Consider the following 20,374-nt stretch of genomic DNA (forward strand, 5'->3'; position numbering starts at 1 on the left):
TAAACCTACTTATTAAACCGTGTTTTTTAGTTTGAGGGGGCAGATGTATTTCATCCTCTATAATTAATTAAGAGAAATTGCTAGTTGTAGTTAAAAATTGATGGCTAGAATTGCGGATAGTCATGAAAAGAGATTAGGCAGTGGCAACTCAAGATGCAAAGCAATCATTGGATTGAGGATAAAAGAGCTGTCAATCAGCATCACATGTGCATGTGATTGAGGCATTGAGCTTACCACATTTTGTACAACTACAGAAATGGTCGGAGTTCAAGTTCGAAAGAACTCAAAAGAATAAATTAATCCAGCTTAGCTGTTTACCCCAACTCGGGAGGGTCGCGACGAAGGATCACGAGCCTCACAAGTTCCTGTTCAGTTCAGGCCAGTTGAGAGCAGGATGATCATTTTCTTTCACAAATTCCTGCTTATTTATATTATGTTAAGATTCGTTTACACCATACCTTTACTTTATTTACATCTTAGGGGTAAACTGATTTGAACTGGAATTTGTGAGGTCCTAATCCCATTATGAAGATTGCTACTTCCCCCGATGTATACGAGTTTTTCTTCCTACCATTGTATGAGTTTCTTGTTTTGTTTGAGTTAGTTGTATTTTTTATTAATTCTTTAGATGTAATTCAGTTGTATTCATCTCACTGGTTTCGATTGTAACGATTGTAATCTTACATTACATATATATATATATATATATATATATATATATATATATATATATATATATATATATATAAAGTAAAAATGCTCTACATTGCATGGAGTTTTATTAGTTTATCAACTTTATTTATGAGTTCATTTTTATCAAGCCTAAGCACTCTTCCAAAGATATAATTGAAGAGGTCTAAGAATTGGATTTTTCTTGAAAAGGCATAAAAAAATGGATTTTTCTGGCTTATTGGGAATTTTTCTCCAAGAAGCATAAAAATTGGATGTTTCTAGTTACTATTCAATGAGTACTGCACGGCTATTACACTTGATTTACATTTAAATACCACAAAGTCACGTCCATTATTGTCCTTCGTTTTTTTTTTTTTTATCAATTATCATCATTTACATCTCTCCTACTCCTACTCTAACATATTTAAAGGAGACGATCCAATAGAATCACGGATAACCAACGGAGACTGAACCCAATTATCATCATCATTATTGTCCTTTCGTTTGTCAATGTTTTTCTGATTTAACTTCACTTTTTCAAAAGAGTAACACCTAGGGTCTTTCTTAATTAGATTAACCCTTTGAAACAAATATTTTAGTTGGCTACATTTGTTTAGAGATGACACCGTAACAAGAAGGAAAAAAAGGAAATAGAAAGGTTCACTCATTGCACGACCTGAAAACTTGTGCTTCCATTTAATGGCAGACATGGCGAATAAAGATGTCTGGTCACAAAATTGGTCTAGCAAGAGTCAAGTACAAAAGTACCACTTGATGGAATTCTTAAGTGTTTCGATACCTAAAATTTTTAAATAATATTTTGTTTATATTATAAACATATTTTTAATTTATTTTTTATATTTTTTCAATCATTTTTTTATCTCACGTACATCACATCACAATAAAAATACTACTGTAATTATAACAAATAATATTTCAATTAATACTCTATCCAAACAAAACAAAGCTGGAAAATTTAGGTCCCATAGCTTCATATAAGCTGCTTGATCTGAATAGGGAACTAGGGTGCTTCCCAGGAACAACGTGACTAGTAGGTTTTCCAATTGGGGGCCAAACATCCAATGTGTGGCAAAAATGTTTTTTTCTTAAGGTTGAAGTCCCATATACTCAATAACAAAATAGTTGTTTAAGGTGAAAATCTATATTTGTAAATAAAAATTTCAGGTCTGGTGCATGCCATATTTTCAAATTTAGGGCAAGTATTCAATCAAAACCTATTTTAATACAAAAATTCATAATCCAGACAACAATTTTATAGTCCTTGGAGGGGCAAACTGAGATTTTTGGAATTCTTGGGATTGCAGGAAGGGGCACTGTGTTTCCGCCTGTGCTTCCCAGTAAGAGTGACAAATAATTGGATAAACCACCCTCAGACTTGTGATAACTGTAAATAACTCCCCTCTAGGTTTGCCAGAGTACACTTTGCCACCTTTGGTTGTATGAAATGACTATAATGCCCTCGCCGTACTTTCAAGGAAAATTATTTTCCTCTTCAGTATTTTTTTTTTATTGTCTTCTTTTTAATGCTTTAATAGAAAAGAGACAGCAAGAAGGTGATGCAAGAGGAAATGGAGAGAAGAAAAGCAAAGCTTTGTATAATATGATATACAAATACCCTTCCTCATTTCTGTTTCTGTTGGTCAACAAGTGCAACATGAACAGATAAAGAATAGAAGACTGGCAGACACAGAACAAAACTTAGCTATGTGCTGTGACTAGACCTTGCAACATTACATGAATCCACAAGAAGTTTTTGGAGTATCAAAGTTAGCTATGTGCCATGATTTCTTGATGATTTTGTCCTGTAATCTGAATATGCTGCTTGCATACAGACACTCTACAATCAGTCTGTTATTGCCAATCTACGTAAAACTAATGGGGTGCAGTTGATTTGGCCTGGCTTTTGCTGAAAAAACAAGAAATCCTGAAATTTGCATTCTGCTCTAGATCTAGACAACATCAACCGTGGCCTGATCAGGGTTTGCAAATTACTCTCTCCACCTGCAACCGCAAAAGCCCTTGACCCGGCAAAATTCTGCTGGAACTTGCCGACTTGGCACGTTCACCAGGCAATTTATCTCCTTGCTAATGCCGGGGAATTTTCAAGACTAACTTCTGTTGCAATAGTTAATGCTAGCATGTTAATGGTATGCAAGATAACAACCCCATATCCAGCTATACAGTCGTATCGGGTCAATGATAATTGCACGCTCAAATTCTCAGGATGGTTGAAAGATGAGGCAATGTCACAAACATTACTCAGAAAATGCAAAATGAAGGATGAAAGCTTTATACCAGCATGAAGCATCCTAGTGCAATGACAAGACAATCTTCAAGCTCTCTGCTGCAGCAACACAGGGACAACAATTGAATAACCCTAGAAAGCACAATGATCAATGGACAAAAGTACGTGCTTAAAGATGACGGCTACTATAGTATTAGAAGGAAGCAAATGAGCTTACAAAATCTGCATTATTGCAAAGTTCATGATTTACCAGTTGAGGCAAGTGAGATTAGCAGTAATCTAGAACAGCACCATTCTGTCCATTTATTGGATAAAACATATCCCTAGATGAATAAGACAAGGCTTCGACACTGAAATCAAAATCGACCACAGCACTTTTAAAAGATATGATGGGACATTATGCAAACCCTGACAGCCTTCTTACCTTTCTAGACGCGTCTGTATATCTAAGGTTGGGGAGAAGATGTGAATTGACAGGCAGAGTGCATGAATGAAGGAAATTTTGAATATAAATACCAAGTTTTTCACCTTGGTTGTGGTTCTCGATTGACTCAACAGCCATCAATGGAGCATCGAACTTCCTCAGGACTGCACTGTACGTATGAATATGACTATATGTATGAAATACCAATGAACATTAACATATCAATACTTTGACATCAATAGAGATAAACTCCAATTGTAAAAATATAATACTGCTTTCCAAACACTCCTCCTGTCAAAAGCTAAGTACCTCCTTTTACTAAATCTAAGAGTCCAGAAGTGGCATGTGAGCAAGACCAATAAGGTGTTGATTGTTAACTGGCGAGCGTTGTCTCACCTATTAGAAAAGCTATACCAAGCTCCATGATCATCATACCCTTTTGTTAGATTTAAACAATTGCAGAACTTTACAATCACCTTTGATCTGTTGAAGTCTAGTCAATATACGAGTCTAATCAACTTTTTTGCAAAGGCACAAAATGTAATAAACGAATCAAAGTAATGAAATGGAATGTTAACAGCAACTATTAGATATACCTTATAACAAAAGAACCGGGCAGAAAACACTTTTTTGTCATTAAAGGAAAGTACGATATGCAGTGATTACCTTTTTCATAAAGCGTTTCAAAAAGATCTTATCTTATTTACGTACTCATATACTGAAACTTATCAGATCATAGATTAATAAAGTTTGCCAATTCTTTCCACGAATGCCTTCTTCCTACTAATCCACACGTAAACCTTCACGCAAAAGAATATCCAGATATGGAGGACAAAGTATGACTCCATTTGACTCTAATAAAAGAGACTGTCACATCAAATATACACTGCAGTCTCCTAAAATTAATCTCTCAGAGTCTACCCTTCTACCAAATACACGATTTAATTAAGGATACAGTATGCAACATATAAACAGCCACAAAATGTAACTTTCACAGGGACAATTATAGCACATACAAGGTCTAATTTTTTGAGAAATAAACTGAATATCATTTTCAGCTTTGAAAATTCTCAATGATCTAAACTGAGTGTAACAAACAGAACATCTGAAACCTTTAGTAGTTCCTCTCCTTGACCATTTAGGAAGAAAGCTTTGTAAATCCAAATGAATCTAGGGACACATACCTTGAGAAAGAAGACTAATAAGTTCTATTTTTCATGGATTAAGATTCTTCAGAACTAAATTTCCACGAAGCAAACTGAATAACAGTTCAAGCCTTAAGCAGTTTCTCCTGTTTAACCTCAAGCCAGACTGCTTTATGTATTCAGGCATGGAGGCTTCTTACCTAACTAGCTCTCAGGGTATGCGTGGATGCAATTCTGAATAGAAGAAAAGGAGCTAATAACAAATCATATACATAGGAATCAACCAAATAATCCATGATAACATGCAAACTCAGTTAATTATAACAATCCCTTTGTTATGGATGTAACTCTTGAAATGATCAGAGGCAATTTCTTTAAAACATATAAAAGCCCTGCCTTGAAGGTAACAAGTTAATACATGAAATTCACATCAAGAAGTGCGTTTTCTTCACGTAACAGCACGGAACTGAAATTAGATAATTCATTCAGTTTCTGATTATTCACCTTGCAGGACACTTTTCACAAACTCCAAATTTAGTTTCCAGATAAATGAAAAGGCCAAAACCTCTGAAGAAATAGTCAAAAGTTGAATGATACTGTAAGTCTAAATGTGTCAATTACATAGAGCAATATGATGCCCCAAGACAGACAAAGGGTACTGAACCATATAATTGCCCAAAGGCAGGCATTCTCTTGTACAGATCCTTAAAATGTGTTACTTAATTGGCCCAAGGCAGACATTCTCTTCTACAGATCCTGAAAGAATGTTACTTGATTTGACACGATAACGTCTCTAATTCTCATTCGGCTTCCTAAAACCAAATAATTCCATAGAGTACATAATACTGAATCCATTTCCAAGCCCTGCAAAGCCAAAGCTAAATAAGCTCAGAAAGAACCTATCCTTCCATCTTCCTCCCACAGGTGTGATTGCATAAAAGTACCTAGTGATTTAAAAAATATCTACAGTACTGACAAATGAGGAAAAAATATGCATTTTGAGAAATATATGCCATAATTACACTACAGGTAAACACCTCAGTGCTTTTTCTTTTTAAATAAAATTAGCATTGGTGCAAAGGAAGAGAATAAAATATAAAGGTAAAAACTGCTATAGCAGCATCTGCATCAATTTCTGGCCAAGCTTTGATCTGCCTACAGATTCTCTTATGCTTCCCAGAGAAATAGAAAAAGCAAGCAGTAAAAAGGCACTCGTAATAAGATCATGTGAACTGCAAACAATAAGCTTGTATAAACATAGGTCAGCTTTGCTTTTCCTCTCCAAAAGCATACACTCTTAGCTTTTAAATAGTGTTACCCCACATAGAAAAATATAAGTAAGCTTTATTCATGCATAAGGAAATCAGACACTGAGGATTTAAGACTGGCCATGTCGCAATAGCAGTAAATCCCAAAATAGTAGACTTTCAAAAAGGTCTATGTGCTGCCAAGCCTTGAAATCTCCAAGCAACATTGACACTGAGGATTTAAGGCTACATTTGCCCTAAATTGTTAAAATATGTGGAAGTAAGAGGGTTGAATTCATACCAACTCTAGAAAACATCTTTTCGCTCCTCCAATATACGTAGTGCAGTATGTCCCTCAGAGAAAATGAAGCAATAATTTGCTGGACCAAGTTTTACATGGACAATGCAAATACATCAAATCTTGACCCAACTAGCTTTTCAAGCTTCAAACTCAACCTTCCTGTATCATTACAGGTAAAGAATTCAAGCAAACGTCTCTTTTGGTTATCATAAAGAAAAAAGATCCACTATAATTCACAAATGGCTAACACCTATATCTAATATGATTACAGGTAAGTTGAAACTGCAAAGAGCCAGAGAGACATAGCTCATCAATACATGGCGCAATAAAAAGAGACAACACCATGCTCCAAACAAAAAAAGTTTTTGTACAAGCATCCTGGGAGCTAACTTTTGCACTGAAATTTCCCAAAGAAATAAAGATCAAATGACAGACATTTCAATTTTAAGAATTTACAAGGAATGACAAGAACGTTGTCTATCTCTTTTCTCATTTTTTTCTTGAACTTCTTAATGTACTAAATAAGCTATTAAACAAATGGAGAAATATAATCAAGTATAATATAAGCTCATAGTCAATAAAATCACAGCTCAGCGAGGGTCTTGTTAGCACTCAACCAAACCAAGAATGCAAAATCTTCTATTCATTCTTCCAAGCATACAATATCAAAGAGAAACCAAGATTATGTGACTGAGTATCTCGGAATCTCTGTGACCATGACCAATGTAATGTCTGTGGATCACAGAGAGGTTGGCTAGCCCATAACTTCTCAGGTGGCGCACAAGTCTTGAACATGAAAACTGCATTTCCAAGTGACGTAGCAAAGAGCCAGTTATGAACATCCCAAAATACTTCAATTCCAATCCCATCAACCAAAATGGTATGATTCCCTCGAAATTTCCAAGTCAGTCGCTTCACCTGCAATAATGGCTTAGTATCCACCCGGATAACAAGGCATGGATCGCTGATGCCAGTCGTATCACATTCAATCATGAGATCATGTACAGGGCCATTGTCACAAAACTGAGCCTTAGTCCCAAACATTTTTCTACCAAAAATGTGCTCTCTCTTTGCAATCAGAACAGAACCAGATGAAGCAGGGGTGGCACCTGTTTTCTTCAAAGCTTCTTTTCTCATGTCTCCTAGCAGTAAAATAATTTGTCTCTCACAAACAATCCCCAAATAGAAGCCCTCCAACGGCTCAGGCCCGGATCCAAATTTAGCTGAAGAAAGGTCCCAATACACATCAAGTTTACTAGAACTTGCTTCTAAGCTCTTCGACCCTTTCTTCTTAGAGAACAACCACGGTTTGATATCAACCTTACAAAGACTCTGATTCGTGTTATCATCAATCCCAACACTAAGGCCTTGACCCATCAAATTTTTACTCCAAGTAACAGTTATTGAGCAAGATTTACCGCGCAATCGACATTGATAAACAGAAGTTACTAAATTCTGAGCAGCTTTATTAGCAGTTGATGAAGATGACGATGAAAAATCTGCAACTTGAACCCCATTTTCCCCAAAACAAGAAGGAAAATCCTTCATAGCTTATACACCCAAAACAAGAAACTTCACTTCTTATCTGCTTAATAATGTCCCCTTCTCCTCCCCCTTGTTTATCCAAAGCAGTTCTTGGATGACTTCTACAAATTGTAAAAACAGGACACAAAATTTAAGTCTAAACTCGTAACTAGACAACATCATCTGAAGCCAAGAAAGTATATTCAGTTACATACCTTAGTTAATCAGAGAAAATAGCGAGAACCCATTTGAGAAAACAGTTCAAATCTACCAGAGAAGGCCAGATTTGATCTGGGCTGGGAGCAGTTCAGATGCATTCTGCTGCACAGAAAAACCCATGAATCCACAGTGGAGAGGAAAAAAAAGGAAGTCCTAGTACTAAGTATAAAATAAAAGGATGAGGAGGGTCCCTCTAAATCAAGAGACAAAATTGGGGAATGTAGACAGTAAAAAGATAAAGAATTTAGAAAGGGAGACTAGAGAAGGAGACAAAAAGTGAGACTCCTCATACTCATTTCACTGTCACTGGCTCTCCTGTACCAAAGAAGCTGAAAACCCCATATAAAAAATAACAGGTCTGGTCAATAAATTATGAGAAGAATGGAGAAGATGAGGTGGTGAAGGCCAAGGAAAAGAGCAAGATGACACCATGGTAGTGGTGGAAAGGCTGGATTTCGAACATCATTATTTACTCAGAAGAAAGCAGGAGGAAAAAGAATCTAGTCTTGTCTGTCTTTTTTTTGGTTTTTGTTTTTGTTCATCTCTTTCACTACTGTTTCTCTCTGTTTGTTTTTTAACTTTTTTTTCCCTCTTTTTCCTTTACCTGACATGGTCACATGTAATCTAGCACCTAAGTAAAGCAGTCTAATCATAAAAAAGTGTTGGTTAACAGAAACTGATTTCCACATTGCCTATTTGAAGAAAGAATTTTCAAGTTTGAAACTCATGTTAATTATTGATCATGATGGTCTAACTGTTAATTATGCAACAAAAAATTACTGGGGTAAAAGAAAATACTATGAAATATAAAATATGGAAGACAAAATCTAGGGCAAAAAATACACGGGAAAATCACGTTGTTACTATTTTTTTTTTTTAACTCGAAACATGTCTTGACCCAAGCTCTTTGGATCCGAGTCGGTACACCAAATCGGAGGGAAACGCCGCTGCCCCACACAATGTTTTTCAGGGTGAATCATAGGATGTTCCAGGGAACAGTTTCGATCCCAAGATCATTTGTGTCCCAAAGAACCGCTGCTACTACTGGACCAATCTCGTGGGGGCCTCTCACTATTATTTTAATAATATAGTTCTTATTTATTAGATTATATAATAAAACAAATCCTGATAGTGCAAATAATATTTTTCAATATATATATAGGGGTAGTTGGGTATAATTTTGTGTAACCTAGATTTTTGAGAATTATCTGTTGAAAATTGGCAGTTGAAAAATACTTATTAAGGATATATGGTTTTGGATTGATAGTAAGGTTTAGGGTTGCCTTTGGAAAGGTCAAATGGTTTTTGATTGATCGTAAAGTTTTGCATTTGAGCATTCGAAAGCTATTCGGACATTAGATTACGAGAAAAAAGAAAACAAATTGGGTTTTTTTTTTAACCTTATAAAATGGGTTTTGATTTTCATGAAAAGTGAAGGGTAAAATTTAATGTGGGGAAACTAATGGGAGCAAATAAAGGGCAAATGTTTGCTACTATTTAATTTGGCATATCCTTGCAAGAATTTAATTATTTGAAGGAAGTACAGGGCAAGGTTTAGACTAATAAAGGAAAACGGTTCTTGAGAGTTGGGAAGTTGCATTTAATATTAGGTCAAGGAATGCACACTACACCATTTGGATTCCTAATGCCGGCAGTGGTTGGTGGTGGCCTGCAAGTGGTGGTGGGACGGGGTAATGGTGGTCTGCCTCTGCCGGGCCTCAAAATACTCAGAATCTGCAGCAATCCCAGTTAATTAAGATCCTTGACCAGCTACAAATTACTATAGGTGCATTTAAAAATCAGATACAGCCAAGTGATTAAGAATATTTGTTTCCTGTCTTAGATTATATGTACATTACTCTCTCACATTCATGGTCTTTTATTTAAAAATGTAGAGGAGGGTTTTAAACGAGTTAAGTCAAATCAGTTGGGTTTTGGTCGATTGTAGAGCAGGATTCTAAATGAGTTGAGTCGACTCAGTTGAGTCAATTTTTGACCCAGTCGACTCGAATATATGGTGCTTGAATTTTAGTTCGGACTCGATTGGATACCTAAAATGACATCAAGTTTAAATTCGAATTAAGTTCCAACTCGATTAAGACTGAGTTTGTGCCAAATTGAGCTAAAATAAAATAAAATATTAATTATTAGTATGTCGACGAGCCTTTGAGTCTAGTATTTTTGGATTCAAATTTAACTCGAGCATCTTATTGAGTTTTTTGGTACCAACTCTAGCTCGATGAATGTCCAACGAAGTTGAGTCATTTGTTGAGCCAATTTGCGAGTTGACTCAATCTGCTTGTAGCCCTGATCTAGAGTTAAACAAATATATTAATCAGATAATTATGGAGGGTTTTTCCTCAACGATTTCTTACTTCTAAATCATGTAAGAAACCAAAGAGTGAAATATCCTTAAAGACTCTTTTTTCTGTGACTTTGTATTCTATGTGCCATGCATGAAAATAGGCAACTACAAATCTAGAATACCATCCATCTCTTTAGTTGTTAGCATAACAAAATTGTGACAACTATGTTATGTTCACTTCAACGATGACATAAACTATGTAAGGTCGTTTTCTTTAATTTTTTGGACAACTTTTGGATTCCAAACCACTATTTGATAAGTATTCTTGCTTAAGCAATCCCTAACAAATACTCCAGCCATTGCCAACCCATCATTAGCACCTTTGGACATAATAAAGAATATAGTTAAAGGTTGGTGGTTAAGAAGTTGGATTTGGGTGACCAACAACAATGGACTTAGATTTGATTATAAAGATTAGTTGGATCAGTACCTTGGACAAAAGGCATATTCAGCCTTTGTTTTTCAACTTTAATTATTACTATTTTTTTTTCTCTTCTCTCTTATCATCCCTTGGAATATTGCAGGCTATACTTGAGTAGTTGAGTGTGGTGTCATTATATGCTGGATCCACATGGTTTCCGCGTGCAGGACACGCTCTTTTCGTAGAAAAATGCTCGAAGGATAGAACAAATTGTCTGTAAAATTTTTCTCCCAATATAAATGGTCCCAACTCCCAAGGACTTGTCCACGCTGCTTTTTAGGGGTGGCAATCGGGCCGAGTTGGGGTTGGCGGGTCGGGTTGTGATCCGGGTATAACAGAAAATTCGTTGACCCGAACTAGACCCGTGCAATTCGAAACGGGTCAGGATACCTGACACGAACCCAAAAATTTCTGGTTGGCGGGTCGACTCGAAATGACCCGAAACTTAATTTTAATTTTTTAATTTATCACTGTAATTTCTAATAAAATCAATTTCTGACAAAATTAATTACATATCAAGTAATAAAAATTAAATAAATACTTTCAAACCAAATCTAAATTAAATTAAACACTGTAAAAGTGTTTTATTCCAAACCAAATATAAAATAAATTAAAACAGTATAAAAGTAAAAAAATAATATAATATATTACTTGTTCAAATATAATAATTTCAACTTCACACAAGTTAAATAAATTCATTTAGGATTAAGTAATTAATGCCTTTGAAAAAAAAGAATAACTTAGTTTAGTTAGATAAAATAATTTTTATGTTTATTAAATTATTTTTAATTCGTAAACGGGTCATATCAGGTCACCCACAGGTTGACCCGAAATCGACATGTTTTCTTTTCGGGTTCGACCCAATTCTGACCCGAACCCTCGAAATCTCAACCCAAATCCATTAATTTCGTGTTAGGTTCGTGTCGTATTTTTGGGTCGTGTCGAAAATTGCCACTCCTACTGCTTTTCCAGGGAGACAAGGGGAGCTTACATTTCATTATCAGGAGTGAATAGTCTGATGGGTTCTAAAATAGATCGAGTCTTTGCATGTTACTCATATTGCATGAGGAAAATTGATTGATTTGGAGCATTTTGATGCACTTAGGCAATGTGTTAAAAATTGCCCAAGAATGTCCCTCATATATATTTTGTGCGTCTCTGCATTAAAATTACTAATTTAACAATTGATTGTGTTTATTAGGCCAATTGGTAAAGAACAACTTGATTATCTAATTACTTACTGAAGTTTGAAATCTGAAATCTGAATATATTAAGTTATTGAATTGTTAAGTGTTAAATCAAATATATTTGAGTGTATATCACATTCAGTAATAACTGAATAGTTTATCACTTATTTTTTAGAGTAAGTTTTACCTAAAAAATTCAGTGCCACTTAATTAATTTAGATGTTCAATTTTTTGTTATCAAATGTGACTGAACATATTAAGATCTGAACCCCTTAAATTTAAGTGTTGAATTGGGTTATCAAACAAGGCCTAATTTTATGTATACTGACGGCATATATACTATCATCCATGACATGTGTGCAAAAGTTGGATCCATGACATGTGTACAAAAGTTAAATTTCAAATTTAAATTTTGTATAATTATCATTCATCCAATACTTGAGTACATACACTGTTAATGTAAGAAAGATTAATCCTTAATTTTGTTTATCTTCGGTAAGATGGTGTAAAGTCTATTTGGATGAGTGCAGTAGTGACTTTTCATTAACTTGGATGGTTGCCTTATGCTATTTACTTGAGTGCTAGTTATTATATTGACTACTATATGCTTCTTGACATTGTACGAATATTTGTCATGACTAAAGTACTGAAGTATTAATGCAACACATTTATGATGTATAGCTTTATATTTTAGCATAAACATTCATTTAAGCATTATAAAACAAAAGCCCTAAGCCCTCTAGTCGAGTTTGGGGTTTTCTACTATATATATTTTCATATTACACTATGTTATATAATTTCTCAAAGTAACAAGAATTTTTTTCAATACTCAAACTCCCTATTTTATTAGTTACTACAAAATTCCAGTGATTGGATTTCTATGTTTATTTATATAGGAAATAAAATATTCAAATTCAAATAAATAAATTTTGGATTGAATTACTATTCATCTATTGTATTTTCATGCAAATAGAAGGCAAGAATAGTCTATGGAAAGATGATGGTTTAATTTGATATTATTTAAGAAGGAGTTCAAATGTCGGTGTGGGCTAAATAAATCAACGGAAAGTCTTGGTTCTATTAAAAAAGTCAGTGAAGGTGATGAGCCAGATATAAAAGATAGGACTAAAAACATTCAAAGTTGGGGGAGTCATGATGATTCTAGTTACAGCAAGGTTAATCATTTATTCGTCATTAAAGACATTCGAAATTTCATCTCTGATGACATTTTTTTAGTTAAGGATAGTAATGGAGACAATTTTTTCATATATTTTGATATTGAAAATCAAATTTTTGAGATTGACAACAATCAAATTGTTCCAGAAAGTGAGATATTTTAAAAGTTGAATTCTTGTTAATTATTGCATGAACGTGGTGTCAATCAGATAAATAGTATAGCAAGAGCGAAACATAAAAAGTTCTAATGAATTATTCTTTGCCCTCTAGTCGGAGGAACCAATCAGTTACAAATCGCTGGTCGAGCAAGGATTTGGTTGACATTTTGAATTTTTTTTTTCAGCCTAGAGGGTCAATAACTTCATAACCATAAAACAACATGTACACCATGTAAGTACAAACTGAGGTAATGACCTACCGTGGCAAGCCACAGATGGCAGCAAAGCTAGCATATCAACACTTTGACAATTTGACATCAACTCTTTTTTGGCTGCAACATTTCATTATTCAATTTTTGAAGAATGAAGTAGTTAAAATAGAATCTACATGTATGATTTAGAAACCTCAAAGTTACTACCTTACTCTTGGCTTTATATTACTCTTGACTCTTTTTTTCCCCCTTTTTTTGGCCCTATATATCGAGAGGATTGGAGGAATCGTGCCGGGTTAAAACTGTTAAGTGTAATGACATTTAACCCCTTGAATTAGGGGCTGGTCACATTTTGCCCAGTAAATTTAATATATTAGCTGTTTATCCCACGACTTAATGATACTATGACAATATGCCATACATATCACTTTGTGCCCTTGAGTATGCCTAATGCATGGACTAATATTTCTTCCATGTGTTCCTCTTTTTTTTTTTCTCACTTTTACTCCATTCTAATATGATACCCCTTTTTCTGTTCTACTAATATTAATCTTAGACTTAAATTAGATACTTTATACGACCTTTAACTCATTTTTGTTTCCTTTCTAGTTGGTTCACATTGAATAATTATTTTTTAGGACTAAATTAATGATTAATATAGTGACTATATAAGTTTTTTGTTACCATTAATTGATACCGCTAGTATAGATTAACATTCTTGTTCTTGTTAGCCATTTTGTTGATGTAATAGAACCTAGTATAAATATGACTACTAAAGAATTTTGTCATGATGAATTAATTATTAACAATGACATATAAAACAAAAAAAAAGGGAGAGAATTAAAATCCATTGATAAGGTAAAATAAGTATAAAAGTTTATTAATAGTAATTGAGGAGAGATAAGTAAGGCATGACGAAATGGATTATAGAAAAAAATAAAAGTGCCTAGGTATATAGAATGGATTGACTTTTTATGCACTAATAATGTAGTAATTTTTCACACTAGCAATTTTGGATGAATGCCACGTGTATATGATTTGCATTTCAAATTTGAATTCATGTTATGTGGCAATGGTCTAAACCCGCTCATGTAAATAAATAAATAAATTATAAACCGATAGTATATAAAAAAGTTATGCATAAAGAATTTCACATGACGCAGGTAATGTTAAACTAATCTTTTTGGCTTTGTATGGATTATGAGTATTGTAATGGATAATTTTTTTTACTCGGTCAAATGGCATGACTGGATAAGAATAACTCAATCTTATATGGATAGTCGATTTTATGAGAATACAATATAGGATTCGCGTTTGGATAGTATGTTCTATCCTTGCAAGTATAAATTTTTTTTTACCACCGATTTTTTGACTATATCACATAATTCACCTAAATTTGCAACCTCACGCAACGAAAGTTGACTGTATGTGCATTTAATTTGCAGGGGCTAAATAGTTTTTCATTAAATTATATGAAACCAACATTAATACAGATTACATCACTTTCAATACAGAGAATTGGACACACTCTTGTGATGCAAGCATAGACCAATTAGGAAACGTACACACATGACAGAAACAAGTTGAACGCTTGCAATTTAAAATGAGGCTGACTACTTGGATTAACCTTATTCGCCTCACATATTTATTAATATACAATGGTCATAAATTCATTTACCCTCTCACCTTCGTCTCGCACTCCAATACGCATTCCACATTCCGTTTGCCAGTTCATCCCTCATTTCATGCCATTCATTGGCCTCTTCTTATGAGGCACTTAGGGGTTGAATTTCTGGCATTGGTGGGACCCCTCCTTCTCCCTCGATATCCATCTCTTGATCATGATAATTGAATATGTCATCATCTGGCAATTCATCCCGTATGAAATTGTGTAAAGTGCAGCAAGCTATCACCACATTTATCTGTGTACTCATATAAAAATTAGGTACAGGACCGCGTAGGATAGCGAATCTCCTATTAAGCACCACAAAGCATCTCTCAATTACATTTCTAAGTGATGAATGACGAGTATTGAAAAGTTGCTTCAGGGAGGAAAACCCACGTCGACCCTGTGCAGGTTGTCGAGGTGTTCCACGATAAGGTGCAAGGAATCCAGGAATATTTCTGTATGCTGAGTCCACAAGGTAGTATTTTCCTAGAAACACCAGAATGAAGGTCAAATATAAGTAAAAACACACTCGGTCTCTAGTCATATACTCACATACCACAGTTGCACAGAAGCAAAACAATTTGAAAAAGAATTGAGTGCTCCTGGAGGGAGCATCGAAAAATGTGTAGGTCCTGTTAGTGCTCCATCCAAGACGTGTGCATCATGGGCGCTTCCTTCCCAACCAGCATAAATATATGAAAAGCGCATATCAAAATCACAAATGGCTAGTACATTTTGAGTTGCTTGGCCATGCCTATTCATGTACGCCACTTGCTCTCCGGGTGAAGGATGTGCTGGAACATGTGTACCATCCATTGCACCTACAACATTCTATAGATTTTGAACCCAAAAGTTAGTTGCTTAGCGCATAAATCACAATTGGAACACAATCATTGGATTATGATGTAATATTTTTGGAAAAAAACCACAAGCAATACTATATATTACTAGTATAAATTTCTTCTATAAATACTATACCATAAACCACTGGGCGAATTTCCGACCGGTGTAAATCTTAGGATGAACCTCGTTCTACCGTCTTGGACGAATGAGAATTTTCCCAACTCACAAAGCCCCCGTAACACCTCGTGAATGTTCCTACATATGGTCTCCGAGGAATGTTGGAATCGCTCAGCAAGGCACCGCATTCAATGATTGTGACTTAACATAACTAATGTCATGCATAATACTTCCTCTACGAGGACTCTTTTTTGGGAATTTTGCGGGACATGTCTGTGAGAACCCGTAGAAACCCTAATCTTTTCCTAGGGTTTTAGTTTCCTTAATTGCATGTTTTCTGCATTTTCTGGCTTAGAAATATTTTCTTGGTGGATTTTATGAGCAATTATAGTTTTTAGATAATTTTTCTAGTATTGGAGAGTTTTTAGAAAATTAAGAATATATTATGGACGTGGGACCCACTAGTACGAAAAGTTCGGAAAAATTCGGCCAATAAGGTTAAGTTTCGGATACTGTGTAAAATTTATCGGGTGTTAAGAGATAAGTAGAGAGTGAGATTTGATTGATGTGAGAGAGAAAAGAAAGATAAGAATGCATTTATGGAAGTGCCACATGTCATCTTCTCATTGGTTGAACTTTAAGAAACACTATTCACATTTTTGACTTTTTTTGACCAAAGGATTAAATAAAAAAAAAAAGCCCAAAATTCACCATTTTTCTCTTTCTTGTGGCCGGCTCTCTCCTTGCAAAGAAGAAGGAAATTCCACCAACTTTCAAGCTTCCATAAGCTTCAATCTTCCATAAACAAAAGCTTAGACTAGATTTCACTCCATAAAATCCTATCTTCTAGTGCTAGTAAGGGTTGTAGTGAAGTTTGTTTGAAGCTCTAAGGTGGCCAACCTCTCTATATCTCTTGTTCTTAGGTAAGTGATGTTTTACTACTTCCTTATATCTAATGATGCTTATTTTATGCCTAATGGTGGCTATTGTGCTAGAAATTGTGGATTATTTCTTGGTTTGAAGTGATTTGGTTGAGTTTTTTATTTTTTGAGGAATTTTCTGGTTTCATATGATCTTGATGGTGTGGTTGTTTTTGATGGTTGGTAATAAGGGGCTTTGGCTCTAGTAGGTGCATATGATAGGAAAATGCAATCAATTTTGAATTTGGAAGAATTTCTGGAAAATTAGGGTTCTTGGTTGAACATTCTGTCCGAAATTTTAGGTCATAGATAGAGGCCGAATTGGACTTTGGTCAAAACATGAAAGTTGTAGGTATTGATGAGTTTGAAGTGCCTGCAAAATTTCAGGGCATTTGGAGTAGTGTAGAGTGAGTTATGCCGGTTTTACTGTTGCTGTTCTGGGTGAACAGAATGTGCGAACTGCGATAGTAATTGTCTATTTTGGCTGGAATTGCTTTGGATTTTGATGTTGGTGTCTTCTGATGAAATGTTACTGGATGTCTTAGCTATCATATGCCTTTGGAATTTCAGCATTTGGACTTGTATAGACTGAGTTATAGTAATTACAGTTTTATGTGATTTGCAAACCTGTTTTGGGAATTCTGGTATAGTATTTTGCATATTTGACCTAGTTGTGTTAGGAACTGGATTGAGTGACCTTCTACATTGTTGTAGCTCTGTTTCTTGGCTTCGAAACGGTGGGTCTTACACCCCCATCCGATAATCATAGTGAAATTGACGCCTTTACCGCAAAATAAAGGCAAAACAGTTTTTCTATTCGGGGCCAAGATTAATGCTATTTCTAATTTCTGGTTTGCTATCATGCTTATTTATGCATATGAGACCCTATTGGGGTTGTGTTCAGTATTGTTCTATGACTCGTTATCAAGTCTCCATGTATTTGTTTGCATGTTTTAGGGCTCGCTCTCATTCCGGTCATTTCCTAGCTAACTTTTGTACTTGTACTATTTTGATCCTAGTGAATGGCTTTTGGGAAATGAGATGACTTTTGTGTGGAATGTTGGGACTGAATTGAGGAAATAATGAAGCCTTAATGGCTGGAAAAGTAAGAATTTTAGGGGAGGTGCTGCCCGATTTTCTAGGCCGTTTGGTTCCTTTAAGTTGGATCTGCCTTTTGGATAGAAATAAAAAGGGCTTTTGGGTTTTTGGAACCTAGGTCTTTATGCTATCTTTTGTTTCCAAAAAAAATCATGTTTTTGCACCCTTGCATTTGTATTTATTTGGCAAGGCGTACGACGTGTAGTCGAGCCTCACTTGTGCATTCCGTTTACTCGATTTTGAATATGAAACCTTCAATTGGTTTATTTTGATTATTTTAGGGTTTCTTGGCGATTAAGGCCAATCTGAAGTGAAAACTTTTGAAGTTGAGCCTGTGAGTGTACCACTCCCCTCCATTGCTGTTTAACTTGATTTCTGCTCTGCAATCTGTTTATTTGTTCGAGACGAGAGTGTACTTTATCACACTCGTTCTCTAGTCTGTTCATATGCCAATTTACTATGCAAAAATTTGAATCTGTTATCTGTGTCTGCATCTGTTCGGATTCTATGACCTATGAGCTCAATCCTGTGGCTAAGTTATTCGAGTCGGGCCGGCAAGGGCCTGGACGATTAGATAACGAACCACGGTAGTCTGTTCGGGGATTTTTGGGTATTGAGACCCTTGATTCCGGTATACTCGAGTATTACCATTTTGTTCGTTTGAGGTGAGCGGGCCCGGTAAAGGGGTGTTTGGTGGACGGAATTCGTTGTTAAGAGGGGTCTACGGACGTTTTGGTTCTATATGCGTTGACGGAGAGTCAACCGGTTTAGATCAAGCACTGCACTGGAAATTTGGCTCCTGAGAGCCACCCGTATCCTTCTGATTTGAATCATTGGTTCTTTTGCTTTATATCTGGCATGTGTACTTGATTTGATTTGCTAAACGTGAAATGCCATGATTTTATTGCTATATGTTTGGTACCTCATTGAGCGCAAGCTCACCCCGTTCTGTTCATTTTGTTTTCCTTACAGGAAAAATAAATACTTTTGGACTGGATTTGATAATCGGTTGCCGACTTGAGCTAGTTGAACATATCTTTTGTATAGCTCATGTGTTAAAACCCTAAGTGTACTTTTGGGGCGTTTCTCTTTTGATTTGGCAAACCGTGTATATGTATTATCTTTTGAAAGCTTTTGTATGTCATTTTGATTTGTAAACGTTAAAGATCAGATGTAAATGTTTGTTAGCTATTTCGATTGGGTTCTGACGGGTCGGTTACTATTCATGGCCGGCTCCGGATTTCATTTCATTTCATCTTGGGTTGTTTTACTATTTTGATTTGTTTACGCGAGTTTGTAAGTTTCGGATTGAAGCGGATAGCTCTAATCTGATCCGTAGTCCTGGCGAGAGTTGGGCAGGCAGTCCGCTAACCCCTTTGGTTCGCCTTAGGGGAAAGTGGGGCTGTTACAATGTCCCCCACTCACAAGAATGTCACATAGGCGCATGAAAGAATCCATTGTTATTCTACAGTTCTCAAGTACTCTTGCAGGATGACCATGAATAACTTCTTGCACATAATCTCTGCTAGTTAGCATGCTATTTTGGCATGGTAGAGGCAATATATATCTGGCAAGCCGTTCAGCCACAGGGTTGAATAGAATAACGATTGCCCATGGATAAGTTGCTAGTCCTTGTCTTCGTTATCATCATAATTCGATGATGATCCCAAGTATTCCATCTGCCATCCATGTTCCTAATTTGGCCGTGAATCAAACCTGGTGTACAATTCATTAAAGAAGCTCTGGCTAATTTGTTGCAAAATGACTAAAAAGTATTTTTTTAATCAAATACATCGCTTGGGAAACGTAGAAATGATTTTAGATGTATCTAATGTATAATACCAAACATAATCCGCTTAAAAAAATTTGAAAATCATCAACAACCAACAATAGTATCCAACATTAATTTAAGAAACCGACTAGGTAGTAATTAAGTATATGCATATACACATATATATCTCCAAATTTTCCAGGTTTGTAACTCTCATGCAATAAATAATTTGAACTACAATTACATATATATATATATATATATATATATATATATATATATATATATATATAAGTATGAATACGGACCATGACCACTTCACCTTAATTTTAAAATTGCCCAACACCAGAGATATGGCTCTGATAAGTTATAAATTAGCAATACTGGGGTATGGAAGTAGATACTGAGAGGCTTGGTCGCCGTAGACGAAGCAGGATTCCTATAGCAGCTTTTCTTACTGGGTTTGTGAATTTAGTAGCAACTATGAAAACATAGTAGAAACTGCTATAAAATTTAGCTTTATATAAATTAGACTGGAAACATGTTTTGTAACTATTTGATGCTATCGACACTACACATAGTGCACACTTTGAATCATTATGACGGGCTGGATAAAAAAAGTTACTGCCAAATAGTGCA

General features: G+C 35.3%; 2 protein-coding genes across 3 annotated transcripts; both read right to left on the reverse strand.

The window, feature by feature from the left end:
• Positions 1 to 6,434: 6,434 nt before the first annotated feature.
• Positions 6,435 to 8,338, reverse strand: LOC113732662 (uncharacterized). 2 transcript variants are annotated; one of them, XM_027258582.2, is made up of 2 exons: positions 7,795 to 8,338; positions 6,435 to 7,701 (listed from the first exon to the last, which is right to left on the reverse strand). In XM_027258582.2, exon 2 carries the CDS (start codon positions 7,601 to 7,603, stop codon positions 6,695 to 6,697), a length of 909 nt encoding a protein of 302 aa, XP_027114383.1. In that variant the 5' UTR covers positions 7,604 to 7,701; positions 7,795 to 8,338; the 3' UTR covers positions 6,435 to 6,694. The 2 variants fall into 2 exon arrangements, with proteins under 2 accessions (XP_027114383.1, XP_071936799.1); XM_072080698.1 differs by having other exon boundaries at positions 6,435 to 7,698; positions 7,795 to 8,310.
• A 6,745-nt stretch (positions 8,339 to 15,083) lies between these two features.
• LOC113729301 (uncharacterized) lies at positions 15,084 to 15,802 on the reverse strand. Its single transcript, XM_072077797.1, has 2 exons — positions 15,670 to 15,802; positions 15,084 to 15,472 (listed from the first exon to the last, which is right to left on the reverse strand). The coding sequence occupies exons 1-2, from the start codon at positions 15,800 to 15,802 to the stop codon at positions 15,084 to 15,086; spliced, it is 522 nt and encodes a 173-aa protein (XP_071933898.1).
• Positions 15,803 to 20,374: the final 4,572 nt, after the last annotated feature.

Source organism: Coffea arabica, chromosome 2e (assembly GCF_036785885.1).
Source record: "Coffea arabica cultivar ET-39 chromosome 2e, Coffea Arabica ET-39 HiFi, whole genome shotgun sequence".
Taxonomy (NCBI): Eukaryota; Viridiplantae; Streptophyta; class Magnoliopsida; order Gentianales; family Rubiaceae; genus Coffea; species Coffea arabica.